The following is a 25,385-nucleotide window of genomic DNA, read 5'->3' as shown; positions in this document are numbered from 1 at the left end:
CAAATAGGTAGTTACAGAATAGCCATTGGGATGTAAAGTACATTGTAGGAAACGGAGTAGCCAAAGAATTTATACACATGACCCATGGACATGAACAATGGTTCGGTGATTATTGCCTGAGGGAGCGGGGGTGCTGTATGAAGGTTGGAAAAGGGAGATAAATTGGGACAACTGTAATAGCATAATCAATAATATATAATAAAAAATAATATAAAAACTAGCTCCTGCTACCTATCTCCTTTCTAAATCTTATGATTTCTCCTCCTTATGTGTCCCTCCATTCTCCTTCACTAGAAAAATAATTGTACAAAACCCTCTTTGCTTTTAGAACAGCAAACTTAGTGCCAATCAAGTCTTCTGCAAGAATATACCTTGTCCTTGTCATGGGAAAGGCTAAAGTGTACACAGCCCCTGGTCCAATCAGAGTGGAGAGAACAAATGAGCATTATTACTCTTTCTCCCCAGCCCCGCTGCCTGACCTTACCTGTCTATTTGCTACACTCTCCAGATGCATTCCCTATGTGTCTCCAGTTCCATGATGAGGTAAAATCAACTTAACCTGGGGCCCTGGTACAATGTGATCCTCCTTTCCTTGGGATCACAGGTTAATATTCCAAGTTTGAAAGTTGAAATGAAAGGCAATCACTTCTAAATAAAACCTGCAAATCATATCCTTTTTGATGATCTTAGAAATAAAAACCATGAGGTTTTCATACAAACTTTTACACAAAGTAGCCCTTTTAAGTCAATACATCCAATACATAATTCAGTATCTACTATGTCCCAGCCATAGTTACAGAAAGAATCACCAGAGGAGGCATTTTAGGAGATTCACATTATAATAAACTATGCCACGTATTAACTTAGTCACTTGTATGATATCTAAGAACAAGCAAATCAAATACTGAAAATGGCTGCAGATGTATCCAAATACTCACACAATAATCTTCCTTCCATTCTACAATAAAAGAACTGGGGAAATGTATAGGGATTATTCTGTTCAGGGACAATGGTATCCTAAGTAACTCACAGGAATTTGCATGTGAACATCAAAACAGGATGGAAACTGTGTAATTGCTTGAATCAATTAGTTTCAGGAAAAGCAAGAAAGACTGCTGTCAAATGACATAATCAGATTTAGCCATTAACCTGAAAAATTAAGGCTTTATCAGCTCCATCAATCGCCGAAAAAGTACTGGGTTGGCCAAAAATTCCACATTTTTTCCCATAAAATAAAACACATATTTTTCAATAACTGTATTGATTTGGATATTTTGGGTATGTCAGCTATCTCCCATATAGTATAACATTGATTGTTTTTAATTAATGTCTCGATTTGATCGCTATTGACTTCAACTGATCTACCCATCCACAGAGCAAGAAATCTCCAGCATGAAACTTCGCAGACCACTTTTAACACATTGGATTAGTCACAGCACCTTCTCCATACACTGCACAGATCTTTGTTTGTGTTTCAGTTGCATTTTTACTTCTCTCTTTTTTTTTTTTTGAAAGATTTTATTTATTTATTTTTAGAGAGGGAAGGGATGGGGGGAGAGAGAGAGAGAGAGAGCGAGAGAAACATCAATGTGCGGTTGCTGGGGGTTATGGCCTGCAACCCAGGAATGTACCCTGGCTGGGAATCGAACCTGGGACACTTTGGTTCCCAGCCCGCGCTCAATCCACTGAGCTACGCCAGCCAGGGCTTACTTCTCTTTTTTAAAAAAAGATTTTATTTACTTTTAGAGAAAGGGGAAAGGAGGGAGTTTAGAGAGGGGGGAAAGGAAGGAGAATGTGAGGGAAAGAAACATCGATGCATGAAGAGATACATGGATTAGTTGCCTCTTACATGCCCCCACCTGGGGACCAGGTCCACAATCCAGGCATCTGCTCTGACTGGGAATCAAACTGGCAACCTTTTGGCTCTCAGGCTACCACTCAATCTACTAAGCCACACCAGTCACAGCATGTTTTTACCTTTCTTGAAATAACACAGCATAATATGCTGAAAATGATGTGTATTTTTTCCATCTTCAATAATAAAATGGCTACACAAAAATTCACCAATTTTGATTTTTTTTAAATGCACGCTGATATGACAACTGTCACAATGCAATCTGACAGAACCATTTCGAATGAAGTTAAAGACAATTAAGCACTACACAGCCATCTAACAACAAACAAACAAAAAAAGGAACTTTTTGGCTAACCCAATATTTGGCAACATTAGATGGGTGTTATCCCAAATGATCAGATGGCTTAAAAAAGTCAAAACACAAACCTAGATCATTCAAAATCTAGAACTTAAAATAATTCCATTTAATGCATTTAATAACATGTAACACATACTCTCCAGGTGACAGAAACACCTCTTACTGACAAAGAGAGGTATTAAGTACTAAATATCTCCACAGACCATTTAGCAATTAGAGGGACCATGGCTAACCCTTGAAAGTTAATTCAGAATTGAATGGAAACTCAGTACGAGACTTGTTTTTCAGAAAAGGAAGTAAGAATCCCACTGAATTCTAGTTTCGGATCAAAATGAGAAGTTGGGCTGTATTAAGAAAAACACTGGCCTAACGCCTACAGGAAGTTATTTGAAGGAACAGGACAAAAGCAGTTAGGTAAGATTTCACTCCCATATATTGTTTTCTTTACTAAAATCAGCCCTACAGAGAAATAGACCCTGGTTTGGGTCTTGTTGATGCAGCTTTCCCCTCTATCAATTCACCTTTTTTTTCTTCTTCTCAGAAATAGGATTACAGCTGAAGTCATCTGAAAGCCTCCAAAAAAAAAAAAAAAAAAATGTTCCAAAGGGAAGGTTCCATGGGAAGAACAACAGAGAAAGAAGTTACTCGTATGTCTTTGGTAATGTTCATCCAAACCAATTTTCATTATCTCTCAGTGGATAAGAACCCCTCAACTAATAGGGTAAATTCATTCACAGGAAGGTAATAAATTGAAATGAACACTTTAGTTAGTTTCTTATCTGTCTCTAAATCTCTTTCATTAGGAATTGACAGCACCCCATTATGGCATAACTGCCTGTTTCTATTTTCCTTATTAAACTGTAATTTTATTGTAATGAAGGTAAAGGCTTAAATTAGAAATACAGGAATCATCCTAATCCATTCAATAGTAGTAAACATTCTAATTTTCTGTCTCTTGAGAATTTCATAATGCATTGTGTTCTTGTGCTTCATTATTTCCCCACTCGGACTGCAAGGCTTGGGCCCAGGTCTACTTTTCTTACAACATTCGGAGCACCAGGGATAGGCACATACCAAATACCAATTACACGACAGATCTATTTTTTTTTTGCACAAGCCTTAACTGTTCTGTATCAAAATAAACATATTCTGAGTGCCAATCCTGTGTAAGACATTCTATTATTTGTCACAAAGAGTTAGAGAAATATGTGATCTACAACACACACAATGGCAGGCCTTTTATCCTCCCAGACTAATGCCTTTTACCAGTTAAGAACTACCTTGATGCTGAGACTGTCACTCTCTGATTGCCATCTGTTTAATTAAATGCTTTTAATACTATATATCAAATGAGAATATTTCTGAAAGTAAGCACAGTTGAAACACCATTCAAAATGATGTTACCATATGGCCCAACCATAAACACCTACAGGTTATAACCAGAGAACTAGGTTCCAGGGGATTTTTGAGAAAACTCTAAATTTTACATCCATGAGTGGAACAACAAATCTATTCCTTTGCATTGCTGACTGTACTCATCAATTTGCTTTGAAATAATAATCCTCAATTTTCAGCAGTTGCCTTAAAAAAATTGCTAATCCCTGCTAATTTAGATGAAACCAATATCCAAAGCACTCCTGACTTTTCACCCAATCCACACTTTACCCTCACCACACATCATCTCTCCCTAGTCCCAGCCGCCACCTCCTCACACACACACACCAGGCCAGCACGTTTGAGCTCAATCATAATCCTTGGTGCCTCTGATCAAGCCTTTTACCCTTCCGGGAATACCCTCCTTTCAGTTCTGGTCCATTATATTCACCACCTCACTCAAGGTGGCTGCTCAAAACTCATTTCCCTACGGAAGTGTTCCATGATTTCTCTCAGTTTTAACATTTACTGAATATGTGACGTGTCAGATATTTCCATGTAATTTTGCGAGGATCAATACATTTCTCACATTCTGTCATACCAATTTTGGATGTCGGCTCTGGCTTCCTCTACCCAGCCCTGGTCACAGCTTCACTAGGACCCCGTGATATTTGAACACCTTCTGTCTACCGGCACAGTATGTTCAGAAACTTGGTGTCCTGCTTGAACTGGAGTCTTATAGCAGGCATTTTGGGTGAAATAACAAACCGAGGGCAGGATTCCAGATAAATCCTGTCCCCGGAGGTCAGTTCAGGGATGTGAATGGAGTTAAGGGACTAAACCAGGGGAAAGGGAAGCGCAGGACGAAGTGGAAACTAGAGAGTGGTGATTAGCGGGTAGGGCAAAAGGCCCCAAGAAGGGAGTCTCGAGAAGTCTTGGGCGTTGTCCCAGGCAGGCAGTCTCAGAGCCAGGAACGAGGCGGGGCACGTCCGGCTCACCTGTGGGGGCAGGCGGGTGCCAAGACTCAGAACCGAAGAGCAGGTCACGGTAGCGCTGGAAGGCCTCGTCGAGGACAGAGCACCCCGACTGCGCGGCCGACCTGACGTCGTACTTGAACTGGAAGCTGTGCGGGAAGATGGTGTAGTGACAGTCGGAGGTCTGGATGTACTGGGGCCAAGGCCACACGGTCGTGGCCGGCCCAGCGAACGCTGCCGCCAGCAGCAGCAAAAACCAGAGCCTGGAGCCTGCCATGGCCCTCTGGTCTCCGCTGCCCCAGCGGGCCCGGCCACGTGACCCCCTGGTCAGGTGAGCGGCGCCCTCGTGACAACCGGAGTGCCACGTGACCTCGCGGCTTCTCGCCCGCGGTCCAAAAGCGCAGACAGCCTGCCGCTTCTCCAGGAGTGACCCCGGTCCTCCTGTAGCGGGGCGCCGAGGGTGCCAGCCACCCGCAGCGGCCTTGGTGCGGTCGACTGAGAGCCCAGTGGCGCAGTCGCTAGTGTACAGCGTAGATGCCATGCTTACCAGCACAGAACTGTGAGCGCCCCAAGACTTTAGAAGGGCCACTTGGGTAGCAGGAAAGGGAAGACCCCAGAGTGGGGACTTCTAGGCTGAATCTTCAAAAAGGAATAAGAGTTCGCCAGGAATTTCAGACGCAGAAAAGAGAATTGAAATCACAGGTCGCTGCTCTGCCTGTAGAGTACCCTTCTCTCTGTCCCATTGCTTCACTAATAAAATCTCCTTTACTTTAAACTTAAAAAAAAAAAAAAATCCCTGACCTTAGCTCAGTTGGTTAGAGCGGTCATTCCCATAGGCCAAGGTTGTGGGTTGTGAGGGCACATAACACAACCAACCAATGAATGCAAATAAGTGGAACAAGTCTCTCTCAGATCAGTACATTAAAAAAATTTAAAAATAATGAAACCACTGATAAAATACCGTGGAGCTGGTATTAGGTACTATGAATGGCGCTTCTAGAGAGGGGGATCATGAGATCTCAAGAATGTGATCTACTGAGGGGCGGGCGGAGGACTTCAAGAAGGAAGTATGCTTTCAGAGTAAACTTGCGTTGTCCTAATTCCTGCCTCTGGTGTGGGCTCTTCTCTTGATGGTTGATGATCTCCTAGTTACTGCCCCTCAATTCCTGGCCCCAGTTTCTCAAACTGGGTTATGTACTCAATGCAGGTATTAAGACAGTGGTTGAACTTTGAGGGCAAGATGAAGAATGCCCAGGCATAAGACAGGGGCCTGGTCCTGAAGAGGCTTACATAGAAGTCCAAGGTCAGGACTTTATTTGTGTGCAATTGAAAAATCACCTCAAATATCTGCATTTTAGAACTCTCATGTTGAATAGTTAAATGGTTAAGAAACCAGTAAGCCTGCCCCCCCACACACACCTTTTTATTGGAGATGGAAGATAATGAGCACTCCAGCTAAAGCAATGGGAAAGGAAGAGAGCTACAGATCCAGAAGATAGTGGGTATCCAGAAGTACAAGGGAGGCTTGAGGGCTGGTCAAGGAGAACTCCACAGATACTTGAGTCAGGGACCCTGTCTTCTTTGTTCACCACTGTATTATCAAAGAGTACTTGAATGCCTGACTGCAAAAGGAGACACAAATTATTAGTCTATATATACTTTTTTTAAATCATAAAATTTCATTTTAGAATTTGAATTTGAGTAAGTGTGAAGATCAGGGAAATAAACTTTTTAAAATAAAAGGCTCTTAAAATCATGGTAATTTATACAGGGTGGGGCAAAAGTAGGTTTACAGTTCATATGGAAAATAATACAATAATTAGTAAACAATAAAAAAAATAAACTCTGTTTCCCATACAACCATAAAACTACTTTTGCCCCACACTGTATTTAGGTTTTAGCTACCTAATTTAGTGTGTGTGTGTGTGTGTGTGTGTGTGTATACACACACACACACACACATAATCACTCAACAGGAAATCAGATAAAGAAATATCATCTCTCACTTCTGTAACTTTCTGGTATTCATCAGATTTCTCTTAGAAGGGTTGACTATGCTAGCTTGTAGGATGGAGCTTGTAGCAAAAAAAGAAGTGGGAATTCAATCTTAATCACAGTTTCAAATTCTCAGATTGCGTATTTCCTACATTGCTTAAACCTAAATTTTCATCAGCACTAGTAAGTTTCTGCTTACTCCACTAGTCAGGAGATACATTACCCAGGGTACCAAGGGAGAGGACCCCAGAATCATTGTCAGCAGAGCCAAGTTCATAATCAGTCTTCTGTTCCACAAGACCAGTAGTTCTGGGAGGGTTCAGAGCATGTTCAGAGATTAGAGAAGCAGGTCTAAGTAGGGTTTCAGGACAGAGCATGTGCCAAGGCACCCTTCATATGATACTTAACTTGTACCAGGGGAGAAAAGTCATTTACATAAGTCACAAAATGAATGAGCTGGACCCAAATAAAGAAATTGTAATTACTAATGAAAATTCTTAGAAGTTTTTCATGAGAGAATGTTCTAAACATACTATTCTAATTATTCTGTCTCTGGCCAGTGTATCAGGTCATCAGAAAAAATAATGAATAACCATTAAAAGTTTCAAAGTTAACATAATCCTAATAAATGTTCAGAGACTAGCATCGTGATAGTAGAAAAATTTAAAATTAAATTGTCATTTAACCATATAACACTGCAAGTAAACTAACTGAAAAGTTAAGTAAAAATGGTAAAAAATATGAATTCTTTAAATTAGTATATATAACATTACCATCAATTTTGAGAGTAGATGGATAACAAAAATAATGATAGTAATATACTATTTGTTTTTTTCTCTATTTTTTCTTTTATTAAAGACATCTTATTAAATGAATAAAATGTGAATTAATTCCCATAGCTATAGCTTCTAATAAATTAGTTTACATATCAGAAAGTAATTCACCATCAGATAATGTGTCCAGATTTTTGATTCATAAAACAGTCATCACTGTAGATGCAGAGGATGCAAAATGGTTAATTTTGCCTGGGTAAGTCTTTCACAAAGGAGGTGACTTTTCAGCTAACTCCCAAAGCATGAGTTAGCCACTCAGGGAAGTGCATCATGGGCAAAGCACACAGCTGCGAAAGAAGATGGCATACTGTGCATGGAGCTTATGGGATAGCAAAAGGAGATAATCATAACACTTCTACCATACTCCCTTCTCCCTGGAATGCCTTCCGCACTTCCCACTTCAACTCCCACCACCTACCTGAAGGTCTAAAATTGTATTTTACCACCCTGTAAATCTCTGATTTCTCAAACTGGTGTAAAATCCCATAGCCCTTTGAACTTATCTCCATCAGAGCACTTGTCTCACGGTATTGTCATTGCCTGTCCATTTGTCTGTCTTTACCACTAGAGTATAAGCTCCTCAAGGACAGATTCTGTGTTCATTGTTGTATTCCTGGCCCTGGCACAGTGTCTAACATATAGTAGATGCTCAACAAAGACTTGTGAAGTGAATGATTGAAGGACTCTGAATATCTCTTTTCCTAGTCAGCAGCATCTACTTATACTTCACATCTTAACTTAAACTAGACCAACAGGTATGCTGCAAATGGAGTACACGTGTGCTGACACAGTAATTCCCCTTAATCCTCAGGTTGCCAGACAGAGGCTGGGGCTGCTAGGTATCCTGGACAGTAACTTCTGGCCAAAAGCAACTTCCTAACTGTGCTATGAAGTGAAGAACTGAGAAGAACTTAGACATCATCTCTTTTTGGGTGCTTCTTTATTTTATAGCACTCTCGTTTTAGCTTTCTTACTTGTCTGTTTCCCACAGACTCCATGCTGAATGAGTGGTATCTTCTTCCATGGTTGTGTCCTTCTGTCCAAACCAGGACTCTGCATGCTGTAAGAGTCCTGTTTGTGGAACAAAAGCATGGATGAGGAGGCACTTGTATTACAATTTTAAGGACAGTCAGAATATCAATATGTGGAAGAAAAGAGCAGTCCTTGGAGAAGGACTATAAATCATAAGTTGAGAACTCTAACTTGGTCACTTTGCAATCCACCTCCTAAAACAGTGTCTGGCACTCAGGCACTTAATGAATCTTTTGAAATGAATAGAATGAAATGGCAAATGAACTTTGCAAGAGACCGCTGAGGAATCTGGAGCAATTATGCTTATCTAGAAATAATAGTGTTTAAAGAGAAATACTGACAGAAATAATGTTAGTATCCCCTCTACCATAGGAACCATATACAGGCTCTTGTCCACTTTAAGATTACAACTAAATCAGATAAACTTGTGGAAAAACATCAGATAGCATATCCAGGAGTACACTATTTTAGGATTTTTAGATCAAAAAAGAGAAAATTTATATAGTTAAGACAGTGATGTTGTATTTAAGCCCCTTTAAATAGGGGCTCCTTTTGCTTAAACTGCATCATGCTTCAGGAATCCTGATGGCTGCTCTGGACTAGATTATCTTGGCTCTAGATCACTTAGGCCTTAATTCCTCTGGCCTTAATTGTTATAGATGCTCATCCTGGCCAAATCCACAGAAATAACCTGAAACCTCTTAAGGGAGGTGGGATATCAATGAAACCTTAATCTGAGCATATAAATCCTTTACAGAAGGGACTTATTCAAACCCTACATTATTAGCCACTGGAACTCCCCAGTTGGCCCTGGAAGATCACTCATTCCTTACTTTACTCCCATTCTCCTCCTGCCTGGGTCATCCTCCATAATTATTTTCCTTCCTTGACTAAGATCCAAGCTACAGCCTCTGGGAACTCTAGAGAACAGATCCCTTCAAGTTTTCTGTCATTTGGCCATCTGATGACATTTGGCTTCAGAAAAACTTAGTACCATATTACTGTGATACAGGTTTCCAGAATGTCCAATTTCACTACAGGTGATGTCTTGGTGCTAAGAGCACCAGATAAAATGTCTTACTTCTGTTGGGAGAAACTTTTGGATCTTTCTCTTGGATTCCTTTTCTTTATGTTGGGATTCACTATCTCTCTTAAAATTTGTCTCCCACATGGGTGTTGCAGAAAATCCCCTGGGCCTGGAGCAGGGTGTAGTCAAGACAGAAGGAGTCGCTGTGTTGCCAGGGTGCAGATGCCTGGCTCAACCATATAGACTATTCAGTAGTGATCTAGGTAAAGGCCCCAGCTGTAGTGCTCCTTGACCTGAAATGTCCTCAGCATGTTTCTCCCATAGAAACCTGGCAGGGTTATTGCCACATTAGGGAGTTGGTCAGAATTCAATGGTTTTATGATTCTACTTCTGGCCTCATACTGTCTTGAATAAAGACTATGCATCCATAAAAATTCCATATAGAAAGAATTAACCTATAACAAAGATGTAGGAAGAAGCATTGTACTACTGAACTCAAACCAACATATGCTGTTTGTAATGTATGTTTGAAAACTTTCTTTAATCCTCCACTGTAAACTTCTTTTTGAACTAAAACAATAACAACAACAAAACACCTCTTCCCACCAAAAAGGAGTATAAAGATCTAGGGGAAATTTTTAAGAATTATAAAGGTGTAGACCTAGATGTAATCTTAAAAATTATCTAGTTCACTTCTCTCACTTCAGATAAGAGAACTGAGAACCAGAGAAATGAACTACTGTTCCTCAAAAGCAACAACAGCATATTATTCATAGTGATACTTCCAGCACTGAACAAAGTGCCAAGTACACAGTGGGTGCTCGGCAAATGCTTGTCAAATGACTAAATTCATTCCCTGTTGCAGTAGGTACACTAATAAATGTTTATATTGAAGTTATTCAACCAAATGTGACCATACTCAGAGAGAGGTATGGCTGGAAATAGACCACAGACGTGCAGCCTTTCTGACAAGGGCTCTCACTACTTCACTGGACTGTGCCTCTGGGAATACCTGAAGTTGTCTTGTCTCCTTGAAATTGATACAGTTTGATCATGGAGCTCATTGTGCCTAAATCCTGTTCTTAGTCTACTGTTTTATTCTAGAAATGAATAATCATTGGATTTAAATGCATAGGGGCAACTTTCAATTCACTTTAGGACTAAAAAGAAGCAATGATGCAAATAATCTAAAAGTCATTGTGTTTGTCCAGTGCTTTTCTCCCTTGACAGTAGCCGACTTATCTTCCTAAGGAAAGTTTGCTTTTAAAAATATCAAAATCTGTTAACCTTCTCTGAGTCCATATTAGCTAGATAGTGGCAGGAGGCCAGTAGAAAGATAAAGAATTGTTAAGAGCCAACAAGTGAACACACAGGTAATTATGAGTAATTACAGCTCTAACCCTGGAGACAAGGGTCAAAGTGATCTTTCCCAATACTATTTGTGATGATCTGTAATATAAGAATACTTCAGGAATTAAAAAGATTCTTTATGTTCTAGGTTCAAAAGGTTGAACACTTGATATTCTCATCAGAGATCTTTTAGTTACTAGGAAGAGCACCCCCACTAGCTCAACAGTGGTGAATTTACCATCTTCACCAGCATCTAGACATAAGAAGCAAATCATAGCAAGGGTCAAATGGCCTGGAATATCTACTAGGAGTCAAAGTTACCTCTTCGCCCCCTGAGGACCATTCTGTCTGTCATCCTTACCCTTGTGTCTGCTTCATTCTCTTGCTCTTTCTAATTTATTCCCTCAGTATTCCAGTTTGAAATCTCCAGAGAGAGAATATGAGTACCCAGCTAAGAAGAGATGGAACGAGTGCTAGTGAAGGAATGGATTTATTACCAGTAGACTGTCCAGAGTGCCAGGGATTTTCCCCCATTGGCAAAGATGGCAGCAGCGGAAGATTCTTACACTGAACACACGAAAACTAGAAATATCAATGGGTAATTGGATAGGAAAAACCCTCCCTACCCCTTTCGGTGCCAGATTGGGGGTAGGACTGGGGAAAGGCAGGCCTAAGGCACCATAGAAATCAAAATGGCACATGGTAAGGTTCTGAACCAAAGAGGCCTGTCAGTCTAGCCTGAAGAAAGGAAGGATTTGTTGGGAGGTGGACCCACCTGAAGCGTGCAAAAGTTTGGGATGTTGATTGGTCATCCTGGGAAAGCACCCAGCCTGTAACACACCCAAGCTAATATAATCACAGAGGAACAAAGAGGCTCGCTCTTGCTCATGACTCACTTCCTTGTGACCTGCACTGGCAAGGGGCACTTGCCTGTTCTCTGCATGGTCCATGTTGCCTATGGCCTCCAGGAAGGAACCTCTCTTGCTCCCTTACCCACTGGGTGATTCACTAGCTTGTGCATTCATGCACTCTCCTGGGAGTACAAGACCTTATGGTCCTAAGCAGCCAAATGGCCCATTGCTATGTGGGCTCCACATGCAGGGTCTACAAGGGAGCCCGAAATTAACAGCATCTGGGAACAAGCTAAGCAACCTGGATAGAGACTATGACCACTTAGCAGCCACCTGTGGGCTGTAATTTAAACTGGAGCAGGAACTCTGGACACTAGGTTTTGTCTTGTTCTTGCTGAGGAGACAGGCTTTGAGACAGAAGATCACCATTTTCCCAGACCACACAGCATCTGACTAAGACCTCTTTCCTTTTGCACCAGCATCTGAGTCACAAATTTGGCTTTTGTGGTGGCAGACAACTGAACCTCTGATTTTGTTTGGTTACAGTCTGGTGACTCTGGGGGGAACCTTGGTAAGTCCTGGAGGCCCTGGGATCAAGTCCCAGCTTCCTATGGCAGGCCGAGCCTGAGAGCAGGACTATGGGGATTTCCCAGCAACTACCAAGAGCTTTTCTCAGGGAATTTTTCTGCACTCCTACTCAAGGCATCAGCCACCTGAAATGCCTGGATGGTGAAAGAAAATGGGTCCAGGGAGAAGATTGACTCCAAGACTGGGTAAGTTGAACCAGTGTGCATACCAGGAGTGCTCTAACCCTGCCACTTTAGATTTGTGTCACTTGGGCTTTGTGCCATTTGGGTCCAATTAGGACCATTTGTGGTACCAGTTGGCAAGCCATCCTGCCAGTTAGGCTTTGTACCACTTGGACTTTGTGCCATTTGGGTTTGATTAGGACCATCCGCAGTACCAGTTGGCAGGAGATGAGACACCAAGACTTGCTTGTGAGAGCTCGTTTAGAATAATGAAATTGTTGATTCAAGTTTTGTTTATATCTTCCCACTTCGAGGTATTCTTATGGTTATGGTTTTAAGTTTGTACTTTTATGCCATCAAGAGTTCTTCTGTTTCAACTACTGGAGGGAGCTCACTGGACCTAGTTTTAGCAGATTGGCCCACGTACAGCTATCATCCAATGTCTAAGATGGAACTGGTTTTCTAGGGTAACACTGCTTGGCCTACATATACTTTAGACTGTGGGGGAAAATGGCCCCTAAATGGTTCCCTAAATAACTACACCAGCATGTAATTGTAACTGGTTTTGCCAATGGTTAGGAAACTGGGACAAAATTCATTATGTCCCGTTGTTCATGTCTTTACATAATAAGGATCTGGCAAAGAAAGGGAACAAACTAATGATGTCAAGAATGGAAATGGCTTCAACCTGCACCCCCTGGCCGATAGTAAGACACAGGAAGAAAAGGAAAATGAGGAAATGAGTCTCTTTAATGCCCTGAACCAGGGGATGCAGGATAAGCAATAGGAAGAATTCCCCCATCACCACCCCTGCTGCTAGATACCCATGAAAGAAGGCCCAGAGGGGTGACAGACCCACCCCTGTATGATGAAGAAATGGCCTTTCCTTCAAAGACCTGGACACCCAAAGAGCTGGGCACCCTGGCCAGGGAGCATCCTTATCCAGAGGATAAGGACAATTCCCTTTGAGGAAAGACCCACTAGGTGACAACCGTGTGCCTATTACAAGGAGGAGGGCCATTGGAAAAAGGACTGCTCGAAACTCAAAAGGAAAAATAGAAAGAACAGAAACCCTCACCAAGAAATGTTAGAAAGGAAGGTATTGGCTGATGGCAGGATGCATGGGAAAAAATCAAACCATTTTATTAGACAGCCCAAATGTTGCTTTGCAAATCACCACTACCTTAAACCTGACCACCCTATACCTGGACTCGGGAAGGCTCAGACCTCCAGCATTTTGCTTGGAAACCATTACCCAGCTCTATTGGACCAGCAGACTGGATCAATTAGACCAGCTGCTGACAGAACCTGACTGGTAATTATATGCAAATGGGAGCAGCTTCATGGAGAACAGTCAGCAACAAGCAGAGTTGCAGTAGTCACCATGGACAAGGTAGTAGAAGACCAAGCCCTTGCCATAGAAACCTCAGCACAAATGTCAGAGCCTTAGAATTATCCTGAGGAAAGAATGTTAACATCTACACTGACTCTAAATATGCCTTCATGGTAGTCCATGTTCATGGGCAATATGAAAAGAAAAAGAGAAGGGCTCTTAACCTCAGGGAATAAGGACATCCAACATGCAAAAGAGATTTTACAATTGCTAGAGGCAGTGAATCTACCAAACCAGATTGCCTTAGCTGCACTGCTAGAGTTGGACTGCCTTATAGTATTCAAAGTGACAAGGGACCATCATTCAGAAATCTCCCAGAAGATGGGACAGGCACTACAGATTCAGTGGAGACTACATGCACCTTGGAGACCCCAACCTATGGTGAAGACTGAGAAAATGAACCACACAATAAAGAAGATCCTGGAGAAAATATGCCAGGAAATGCATGTGAAATGGCACTAGGCACTCCCTATTGCCTTGCTCCAGATGAGGGTAGCACACTGAAGTGGGCTTACATTAAGCCCTTTTGAAATAATTTATGGGAGACCCTGCCAAGTTTCTGTTTTAGGAACACAACCTTTAAATTTAGATCATGTACAACATCCAGGCCAAACACCTGAATAAAACCTCTTCCTTTTGTACCAGCACCTGCCTCATGAATTTGGCTTTTGTTGTGACAGGCAGCTGAACCTGTGTTTTCTTTCAGTTACAGATTCACTTAGAAGCAAACATGTGGGGAGGCAGTGACCACCATTTCTTTATTACAAAAGCCAACACATGTTTGGTTTTAAAAATGCAAACAATCCAATTTTGTGTGTAGAAGGTATGACTCTCAGTTCATAAATTTGGTGGTATAGGAGTTACAACTATGTTTTCCAGAATAATTTATTTTCTGCCTTCATGACCCAAGCCCCTGACCTGCTGGGTTTACAAGGAGATGTCGCTACAATCCTTCTGGATGTTTATACCTTCCTTGGCATTGCTTCCCATGCTTGAGCTTTTTCTAGTGCCAGGGGACACACAAAAAACAGAAAGATATGAATTTTGGCACGTTAGCACATATTTGTCTGTATATGTATGTATTGAGGCAGGAGAGCATAGGAAGAACTCTGAGACTGCAATACTGTCATTGGCCAGGATTTAGCACCCTGGTTGCCAGGGAACACCTTTTACCAATTAAGTAGAATAAATAGTAAACCGAGGCAGGAAGGAGGAAGGAAACAAGTCTCACACACTAACTCAGCAGTCCTGAGCCTGGTCTGATAATATTGCCAGGTGTTCCAGCATCACAAGAAACACTATGTTAGCAAGAAAGAAGGAAAGTGCCCCAATTGTAGTTAACTTCCTCCTGTCACGTATTTGTTTTACAACAGGATGACCAAGTGGAGTCTGGAGAAAGATAAGGATTTGGCCTGACAGACCCCCACACATCCCTAAGTTTGGGTAGTCACATTCCCACAGGAAAGCTGGCACCACATTTACCCCTTAATGAATATGTGACCTTTTCCCTCCTAGCCCACCAACTATATAAGTCCTGAGAACAAAGGATTCGCTCTCTCTCTGTGGGGGGCTCAGGGTGCTCTTGGCTCTCAGGCCACAGGACCTCTGGCCACCCAGCCTCAGACTGCTCAGGGGCGTGCCACCTTGGTCTTCAGCTGCTCTGACTTTTGCCGCCCTGCTTTGCCCTGAAACTTTGCCTTTCACCCCCTACTCTACCCAGTCCTGTTCTCTTCCATGGGAACAGACCACTAATAAACTGATTACATACTACTAGATTTGCTGATATGTAATTCTTTACATGTATCAGCAAGAAGAACCAGGTCTCTCCCATCAACAGTATGACATTCTATGTATGTTTATTTCTGTGTGTGGCCACTTTCAGTATATGAACACTTCCATAATCTTTAACAACAAAATTAGAGCATAACCACTATTTTGCAAATTTTTCAGTTAACAATATAGTATGTAAAATAATTAATATTCTTTGTTTTTCCCCAGTTTTGTAGAGATATAATTCACTTACAGCACTGTATAAATTTAGGTTGTACAGCAAAATGATTCATACTGATTTGACTTACAGAGAGCATGCAGTGATTATCACAAGTTTAGGTAACATCCATCATCTCATTTAGACACAAAAATATGTGCAAATATATTTTCCTTTCTGATGATAGTTATTAAGATCTACTCTTTTAATGCCTTTCATATACATCACAATCAATGTTAACTAGTCACCATGCTGTATGTTATATCTCTAGTACTTATCTTATAACTGGAAGTTTGTGCCTTTTGACCACCTTTCTTCTGTTCCCCTTTTCACTATCCTCACAATATTGTTTTTAAAATAATAATAATAATAATAATAATAATAATAATAACAGCAGCAGCAGCTAACATTTACTGTGGACTTATCATGTGCCGGGCACTATTATAAAGGCTCACCATGTGTTAATTTATTTAAGCCTTACTATAACTTTATGATGGATGTAGGTGCTCTTATTATTTCCATTTCATAGATAAGGAAATTGAAATTGAGAAGTTAAATAACTTGCCCATGATAACACAGAGATTTGCAACACTGTGGATATTCCACCATTTATTTTACCAATTCCATAATAATTCATTTAGGTTACTTCCATATTTCCTCAGTTATAAACAAAACTCTACAGTGTCCGTTAGAGAGGGTATTGGTTATGAGAGCATCTATTTTCATCCCTTCTCACCATTAGTACCTTGTTTTCCACTTGGAAATTTCATCCGTTAGTTCTGCAGCTTGGATGAGGTTGAACACAGCCCCAGGTCCATCCTCACCTAAGCTATGTAATCAGAGCTACTTTCCTCATCCCTCAGTGTAAACACTTCAAAACATGGGATAAAAATTTACATTCACAACAATAATGTGTGAAAATGTCCATTTTATTACTTTCCTCCAACACTTGTATTATCCTTTCATTGCTACTATTGATGCATCAAAATTAATTTTTAAAAACACACAACTAATAAAATTGATAAATAATCTCTCACAAGACAGAAATAGAATACATGACTTTCACATCATTATAAAAAAAAACAATGGACCAGAGAAAACTGGATCATTCTGGCAAAATAGAAAGGGGAGGAAGCAACAAGAACATGTAATTAATAGAAAATACAAAGATTAGGACAGGATAAGCCCAATCTATCTAAGTATCACACTATGTAAATAGGTTAAATTCCCCCATTAAAAGACAAAGACATTTAAGATAATACCAAAACAATGGCAATAAAAGAATGGTATATCAAAGATATACCAGGAGGATGCAAACAAAAATACAGCAAGAGAAGCATTTACTAACATCTGGCAGAACCCAAGGCAAAAAAAATTAAGTGAAACAAGGGTGAATATTTCAAATAATAAAAGGTACAATTCACAAAGAAGGTAGACATCACAAACTATTATCTATCTAACAACCAAGAAACAAATGTATGCAAAATAAAAATCAGGAGAAATGTAAGGGAAAATAAAAAATTGCAATCATAGTGTAAAAATTAACATTTTTCTGAGAATAGCTTATCAAGTACAAAAAAATAAGAACAAGAACATCTTGTATAATAACATCATTAATTTAAATATAGTAGATTGAGAATCTTACATCCTACACAAACAGATTTGAAACTTTATATCTTATACATCGATGTGCAGTAGAAACATTAATCAGATGCCTCTTGCCTGCCCCAAAATGGGGACCTGGCCTGCAACCCAGGCGCGTGCCCTGACTAGAAATTAAACCAATGACCTTTTGGTTCATAGACCAGTGCCTAGCCACTGAGCTACATGGCTCTTGTACATTTTTTTTAAATGCCCATAGGACATTGAGAAAAACTGCCAAAAAGACAAATATTCATAAATTCCAAAAAGTGAAAACCTTTTTTAAATTTTATTGGGTTATAATTGACATATAACATTATATTAGTCTCAGGTGTAAAATAAAATATGATCCTTGTATATATTGCAAACTGATTTTTACAGAGGGATCTGACGAAATCCCTGGAGAGAAGGTAGTGACCTCAAGGTGACATAGCAGATTCTGTGTTGTACTAGAAGGAAGGGCTAGGAAAAATGCCAGAGGCAGCAGGGCCATGGGTGGAATATTTTCATACCCTAGGGTAAAGGGTAAAGAAACCAGCATCCTAGCATTGCATTGCCCTGGCAACTGAGCTGGCAAAGCCCAGGAAGCCCACCCTGGGTAGAGACATTGAGCTGGTTGACAAGCATGATGGATGAAAGGAAAAGCCCTCCTCAGAAGTCAGGAGGAGGTTCAGACCTGCCCCCATAGCCTGGATTGGCTGGGAAATTGGATGCTTCTGCAGCTCTGGGAAGTTCAGAACCTGAATTTTTAAATGGTTGAAGGGGAGAGACTCAGGCTGAAGCCATAGGGCCAGGCAACAAGCCCCAAGTCCCTCCTGGCACAGGAAGTAAGTTGTGGCTTGGGAGGCTGGTGCTGCACAGTTCTGCTCCATGGGGCACAAGGACACCAGCAGCCCGTGGCCAGAGAGATGGGGCACAGGCAGAGAGGAAGAAAGGGTAACACCCAGCCAGTGCACATAGACTCCAGATAGAGATGCCTGAAGTCAGATTGCAAGCAGAAACCAGCTAAGCCACCTGGATGATCGTGCTGCAGACACCTATGTTTCCAAAAGGACGATATTTTATCTTATCATTTTACTTATATTTTATTTTATTTTATTTTTATTTATTTTATTTTTCTTCTATGTTTATTGTTTATCAATATTTGGGTTTTTTTCATTGTTTTATTCTTGTTCAAGTAGAGTTCTCTCCATTTTCACCCTACCATGCCCCCCCACCCCACCCGTCCTTGCCTCTCACCTTTGTTCCTACCTGCCTTTGGCTTTGTTCATGTGTTCTTTATACATGTTCCCTGATGGCCCTTCCTCTATTTTCCCCCATTACCTCTCTTCCCTCTCCCCCCAGTTACTGTCAGTCTGTCATTTATTTCAGTGTCTCTGGTTATATTTTGCTTGCTTGTTTGTTTTGTTGATTAGGTTCCACTTGTAGATGAGATCAAATGGTATTTGTCTTTCACCACTGGCTTATTTCACTTAGCATAATACTCTCTAGTTCGATCCATGCTGTCATGAAGGGCAGGAGCTCCTTCTTTCTTTCTGCTGTGTAGTATTCCATTGTGTAAATGTATCATAGTTTTTTTAATGTATTTTATTGATTATGCTATTACAGTTGTTCCATTTACCCCCTTTCACTCCTCTCCATCCTACACACCCCCTCCCACCCACACTCCCCCTCTTTAGTTCATGCCCATGGGTCAAACATATAAGTTCTTTGGCTTCTACATTCCCTATACTATTCTTAACCTCCCCCTGTCTATTTTCTACCTACCATTTATACTACTTATTCTCTGTACCTTTTCCTCCTCCCTCTCCCGCCCACTCCCCCACTGATAACCTTCCATATGATCTCCGTTTTTGTGATTCTGTTCCTGTTCTAGTTGTTTGCTTAGTTTGTTTTACTTTTGTTTTAGGTGTGGTGGTTAATGATTGTGACTTTGCTGTCATTTTACTGTTCACAGTTTTGATCTTCTTTTTCTTAGAGAAGTCCCTTTAACATTTCATAAAATAAGGGCTTGGTGATGATGAACTCCTTGAACTTGACCTTATCTGAGAAGCACTTTGTCTGCTCTTCCATTCTAAATGAAAGCTTTGCTGGATAGAGTAATCTTGAATGTAGGTCCTTGCCTTTCATGACTTGGAATACTTCTTTCCAGCCCCTTCTTTCCTACAAGGTCTCTTTTGAGAAATCAGCTGACAGTCTGATGGGAACTCCTTTGTAGGTAACTGCCTTCTTATCTCTTGCTGCTTCTAGGATTCTCTCCTTTATTTTAGTCTTGGCTAATGTGATTATGATGTGCCTTGGTGTGTTCCTCCTTGGGTCCAACATCTTTGGGGCTCTCTGAGCTTCCTGGACTTCCTAGAAGTCTATTTCCTTTGCCAGAGTGGGGAAGTTCTCCTTTATTATTCGTTCAAATAGCTTTTCCACTTGTTGCTCTTCTTCTTCTCCTTCTGGTATCCCTATAATTCAGATGTTGGAATGTTTAAAGATGTCCTGGAGGTTCCTAAGCCTCTCTTCATATTTTTGAATTCTTGTCTCTTAATTTTTCTCTGGTTGAATGTTTCTTTATTCCTACTAGTCCACACTTTGATTTCAGTCTTGGTTTCCTTCCCATCACTATTGGTTCCCTGTACATTTTCCTTTATTTCACTTAGTATAGCCTTCATTTTTTTCCCTCTGATTTGTGACCATATTCAACCATTTCTGTGAGCAACCTGAATACTACTGTTTTGAACTGTGCATCTGATAGGTTGGCTATCTCTTTATCACTTAGTTGTATTTTTTCTGGAGCTTTGATTTGTTCTTTCATTTGTGCCATTTTGGGGGGGGGGGTGGTCTTGGCACACCTGTTATATAGTAAGGAACAGAGCCTTAGGTGTTCACCAGAGCAGGGCCGCCTATTTCACTGCGTTGTGACATGGTATGTGGGGCAGGGGTCTGAGAGGAAATAATGCCACTTGCTCCACTCTCTGCAGGATTTCAGTCACTTCCCCCACTACCCACAAGCAAATTGGGTCCTTCTGGTGCTGATTCCTGGGTGGGTGAATTTGTGTATGTTCTAGGACCCTGTTGATCTCTCCAATGGACTCTCCTGTGAGGCTGGGAGTTTCTCCCACTGCTGCCTCAACTCCCATAGGTGATTTCAGGCAGAGGTTTGAGGCTTTATTTCCCCGAGCTGAAACTCTGGGTTGCATGGTCTGTCTCACTCCCCAGTTGTTCCTCCCAGTTTATCTGCACACAAATGTGGGACTGCCATATCTGCCAGCCACTGCCTTGCCGAGAGTCTTCTCTGCCCAGCTGCCCATCTCTGCCCCTCTTACCAATCTGAATGAATATTTCTTCTTTAACTCCTTGGTTGTCGGACTCACATACAGTTTGATTTCCTGTCAGTTCTGGTTGTTTTTTGTTTTTAAATTTGTTGTTGTCCTTCTTTTGGTTGTGTGAGGAGGCACAGTGTGTCTACCTACACATCCATCTTGGCCAGAAGTCCCTGTCTCAAGCTGTTTTCTCAAAGACCTGAGTCCCTACCCTGCCTGGGCCCTGCCCCACATTGAATGGCCTCAGGGAAGAAGCAGAGCTCTGGGATTCTTCCAGAAGCAGCAGGAAGCATAAATAGTCTCCACAATCTTTCAGCAACAGATCCAAGTGGTGTTGGGTCAGTCCTCATGGCTCTGGGTCTGCTGGTGGCCATCAGTCTGCCCTTGGCCATGCTCCGGCTGACCCCGTGGATTCCAGGGGCTGCTGTGCTTGCCCACAGGCTCAGGGACAATGCTTCCACACAGGCCAGGGACCCTAAATTGCTTTTGAAAGTGGGCACATGGCAATATACATGGCCACCAGGTATAAAGAAATGCTCGTTTTGTCATATGCATCAAAGGTCCTAGCAGGCTCCCACTGGCCAAACATCCTTCCTACCTCTTGGTAAGACTGAAGTAGGTCTGAGAATTGAATGGTGCCTGACTTGTCCCTTTAATAGCTAGAGAGCTGCATCATTTACCAAATCAGATACTGTTCACAAAATACCCATTGCCCCCCAAATCATCTCTTTGGTAATGTACTTGTTTATTGCTACTAGTGAAGGGATAAGGGGTGACATCTTTTCCATTAACTTTAGTGTTTCATCTGCCTCAGAGTAGTCTGTGCCAAAGCCAGGCTTGAGCAAACTTGCAAAGACAGTTTAAAAAGTAAGAATAGTATTTACTGAGCACTAATAATTGCTTGACACAGATAATATATTTATCAATAATATCAATATCCATCAAGAACAGAGTTGATTGAGTACCTGAGGCACTGTATAAAGAGCTTTATGTGTATTTTCTCATTTAATCTTTACAAAACTTCTGTGAGATAGGAATAATTGTTATCCTTGTTTTAGAAATGAAGAAACCGAAGGTCAGTGAGATTATGGAAATTTCTCAAAGGAACCTAGACAGTAAGTGTTGGAAGTGAGTAAATATTAGAGCCAGGATTAAAGTGTAGGCCTGTTAATCCAAACTTTATATCTAGCTCTCTAGCCAACACGTGTATCTAACAGCTATGGGGTACAAAACAGTTGGCTGTAGGTGGAACAGTTTTCCTATAATCATGCCAGTAAGTCTACAGTGTTCCAAGATTTGAGATATCACAATATATGGAGGGTGACCCAAAAAACCTCAGAATTTATTTGTAAAAATTGTGCTTATTCTTATATGTTTAAGCTTGAATCACCTTCAAAATACTTTCAATTTGATGCAATGCACCTATTGAGATGTTTTTCCACTGCTCAAAACAGTTTTTGAACTCATTAATTTTGATGGCTTTTAGTGCTTCTGCCTTTTTTTGTTTCACCTCTTCCACATCAGCAAAATATTTCCCTTTGAGGACTTTTTTCATCCCAGGGACAAAAAAAGTCACTCCCAGTGAGATTGGGTGAATAGGGAGGGAAGGGTAAGGGGGTCCTGCTGTTCTTGGTCCAAAACTTCAGAACATTCAGTGGGCAGGTGTGCTTGTAAGTCACCCATCATGAAATGGGGAAACACATTGAAAGAGTCTTCTAAAAAAATTCACTGAAGCTGAGTGCAGCCTCTCACAACAACACCAGCTGGCACACTGATCCAGATGGGTTCCTAGAACACAACACTCACCTAGTACAGGAAGCCTGTACTACAAGAGGCCTGTCCTCCAGAAGATCAGTCTGTTTTTTTTGGGGGGGGGGTGGAGACACCCTTGTAATCACATAGCATGGCATAAAAGACTCTTTGTGGTCTAGTCCTTGACTATATCAGCAACCTTCAACACTTACCTTTGATTTTTGTGCCTCGTAGAACCACACTGCTTCTTTTGCCCTCAGAACCACATGCTGTACCTGGATTCCTGCCAAGACCTACTATTCTCTTTGCTTCAAAAGTCCTTCTACTTTGATTAATTGGCAAATTCCCTTAAAATCCAGCTAAGACATCACCCCACCCAGTAAACTTACCCTAACTTTCTTCTGACAATATTAACTCTGCTGTGCTCTGTATTAACCTTTGTACTTTATATAAAAATGTATTGTTGACTCATTCATTCAACATTGAACAGTATTTCTTCCAGGCACTAGGCTAAGTATGAAGAGACAGAAAGTCAAATAACACTTTTGCAGGGGGAGGACAATGTACCAAAGCACAGACATACTATTGGCTACTGCCAGTAGTTCCCACCACCAGGGGAGGGCAGAGATAAGGGTATGCTAGCAAAGTGTGAAAGGGCATTCTGATTCAGCCCCAACTTAGGAATCAAAGTTGATCTGTTTGTGGAAAATAAGAGCTGGTGATCCAGGTGGGTATTTATTTGAATCAATGTCTATGCTGTGGAACAGGATGGCATCTATTCAGCATCTTGGACTGATTTTGAGCTCTTGTAGGGAAAGGAGTTAGGACCAACTCTGAGTTGTTTGGAAAGGATATTTTGTGATACTCTGGGCACAGATCGAGCTGGCTGTGGACCCAGGGAAGGCCATTCTCCTCACTTCCACATAGAACCCACACTGCTGCAGCATCTTGATGGCAGCTTTCAGCACATTGGGTGGTAGCCCTGGGATAGGAATACTGGCATTTTCACAGTGGGCCCTTTCAGCAGTAGCAGTGGCAGGGTGGGTAGCACCCTTAAATGACTTCATGAACAGAGTGCATTAAAGAGAGGGAACCAGAGAAAGAAGGGAAGAAAAGGGTGGAAGCTACATGAAGAATTGTGGCTGACAGACTAATTCATGAACCTGCTGTGATACACCTGGGACTTTCCTCTGAGAGCTGGGCAAGAGTGTGGATTCTGGGCCACTAGTATATGAGTATATCAACATATTAAAACCATATGTATAATCTTAATTATAACCACAAGCTGAGTCCTGGAGATGTGTGAGTTACACTTTTTTATTTGCTAGGCAGAAAACTGTGTCTTGGAGGGAAATGGAGACATCTGTACTTGAACAACAATTTAAAAAATTATTGAAAAAAGAAAACTGTCTGATTCATCTTTACATCCCAGGACCTAACACAAAGCCTAAGATACATCAACTGCTGACAAAATATTTGTGGATTAATTTAACCAAGAAGTTGGGAGGAGTCAGAGAAGGGTGGGTGGGGAGCATCACATGTACAAAGGATATGGACTGTGGATTCTGACCCCTTTTGGTTCTGCCAGCATTTGTGAGGAGGTGCCGACACAAATTCCGTGACAGTTAGAAGTGAACTGACTGCCAAGATGGAGAGCAGGGAACAATTAGTCTTGACCTTCTACAGTCCTGAGGTTCCCAAACTTAAGGGAAACCGGAAATACCAAAGGGTGAGGAGGTACCTAATTACAGGTCAGATGGAAGGAAGAGGACTTACTTAAAGGTGGACCTAGGGAGAGTGTCCTAAAAACAGAGAAAAGATTACCTTTTTGTTTTTTATAGAAGGGACGGGGTAGATATCCACAAATCAAACACACATGGGGACACTCAAGGTAGAGAAGCGTAGGTGACCCTGGGGATCAAGGGTTACCTTTTTGAGTAGGCAATGGTTCCCTCGTCCTTGTAGCCTACCCTCCCCACCAACAAACATCCGAGTGCCTCGATGCCACCCCAGAGGCGGCAGCAGCATGTGGATCAGACACACACCTACATCCGAATGTTCTGTGGCAGCCTCTGTGGTTTTAGCCTCCTAATGCTGATCTTCGTGTCCCCACTGAACTGGGTGCGGTTTCTGGTGATCAAGAATGGCCTTCAGCTCTACTCAGGACTCTGGATCTCATGCAGCCATGAGCTGTGCTGGAGCCACACACCCAAGCCACCCTGTGAGTGCCGCTAAGTTAAATGCCGCAAGCCCCACAGTTTCAGAGCTTTCTGCCACATTGTCTTTCACCTTTCTTCCTCCAAGATCTTTTGGCCTTTACGTCTCTAAGTCCAGGGTGGATCTTGCCAAATTGTGACTATAGCCATCCTATCTTTGGTGTCCTCAGTGTGTCCCCTCTCTCTTCTTTCTCAGGATGTTTCTTCTCCCAGACAATGAGCTGATATTCTCTTTACTCTCTGGGAAGAACTCTTTTGTCATTTACAAGCTGTTACTGTGAAGCAATGTGATTAATATTCAAATGTGTAACTGTGTTCCCAGGCTAAAACTCAGGATTTGAGATTATTGTTTAAATTTTTAATGAGTCAGAATCTTGATATTTTGTCATTCAAAGTAGCAAATCATTTATTTTTCAGAGCCTTGAATTCACCTGAAGCCAAGTGTTAATGGTGTAGAGCAGGGGTGTCAAACTCATTTTCACCAGGGGCCACATCAGCCTTGCAGTTGCCTTCAGAGGGCCGAATGTAATTTTATGACAGTATAAATGTAACTGCTCCTGAACAGTTCAGCAAGACCTCAGTGCTGCCTCCAGGTAGAAACAAGGTGCCAGGATGGGTAAAACAAGGTGGAGGGCCGGATTTGGCCCACAGGCCTTGTGTTTGCCACCTGTGGTTTAGAGAAAG

At 41.5% G+C, this 25,385-nt stretch overlaps 2 protein-coding genes across 6 annotated transcripts in view; one reads left to right on the top strand and one right to left on the bottom strand.

The window, feature by feature from the left end:
- HEXA (hexosaminidase subunit alpha) overlaps positions 1-4,888 on the bottom strand; it is a 38,242-nt gene extending 33,354 nt beyond the window's left edge. The window contains 1 exon segment of the mRNA XM_028507104.2: positions 4,586-4,888. Coding sequence (XP_028362905.1) covers positions 4,586-4,838 — 253 coding nt within the window. The 5' untranslated portion in view covers positions 4,839-4,888.
- Positions 4,889-4,965: 77 nt separating this feature from the next.
- Positions 4,966-25,385, top strand: part of TMEM202 (transmembrane protein 202) — a 39,399-nt gene continuing 18,979 nt past the window's right edge. Inside the window, exons 1-2 of one of the 5 annotated variants that reach the window (XR_004903760.1) lie at positions 4,966-5,120; positions 12,196-12,422. Coding sequence is in view for 3 of the 5 variants with exons in the window: in XM_036028283.1 (XP_035884176.1) it covers positions 24,487-24,706 (220 nt within the window). In the remaining 2 variants the exon portion in view is untranslated. Of the gene's footprint in view, positions 5,121-12,195; positions 12,423-24,269; positions 24,707-25,385 lie in introns of those variants that run through there. The other 4 variants (XM_036028283.1, XM_036028280.1, XM_028507810.2 and 1 more) reach the window with 4 other exon arrangements.

This window comes from Phyllostomus discolor, chromosome 1, assembly GCF_004126475.2.
Source record: "Phyllostomus discolor isolate MPI-MPIP mPhyDis1 chromosome 1, mPhyDis1.pri.v3, whole genome shotgun sequence".
Taxonomy (NCBI): Eukaryota; Metazoa; Chordata; class Mammalia; order Chiroptera; family Phyllostomidae; genus Phyllostomus; species Phyllostomus discolor.
The sequence above is the reverse complement of the archived record's forward strand: the minus strand, read 5'-3'. Positions and strand labels throughout refer to the sequence as shown.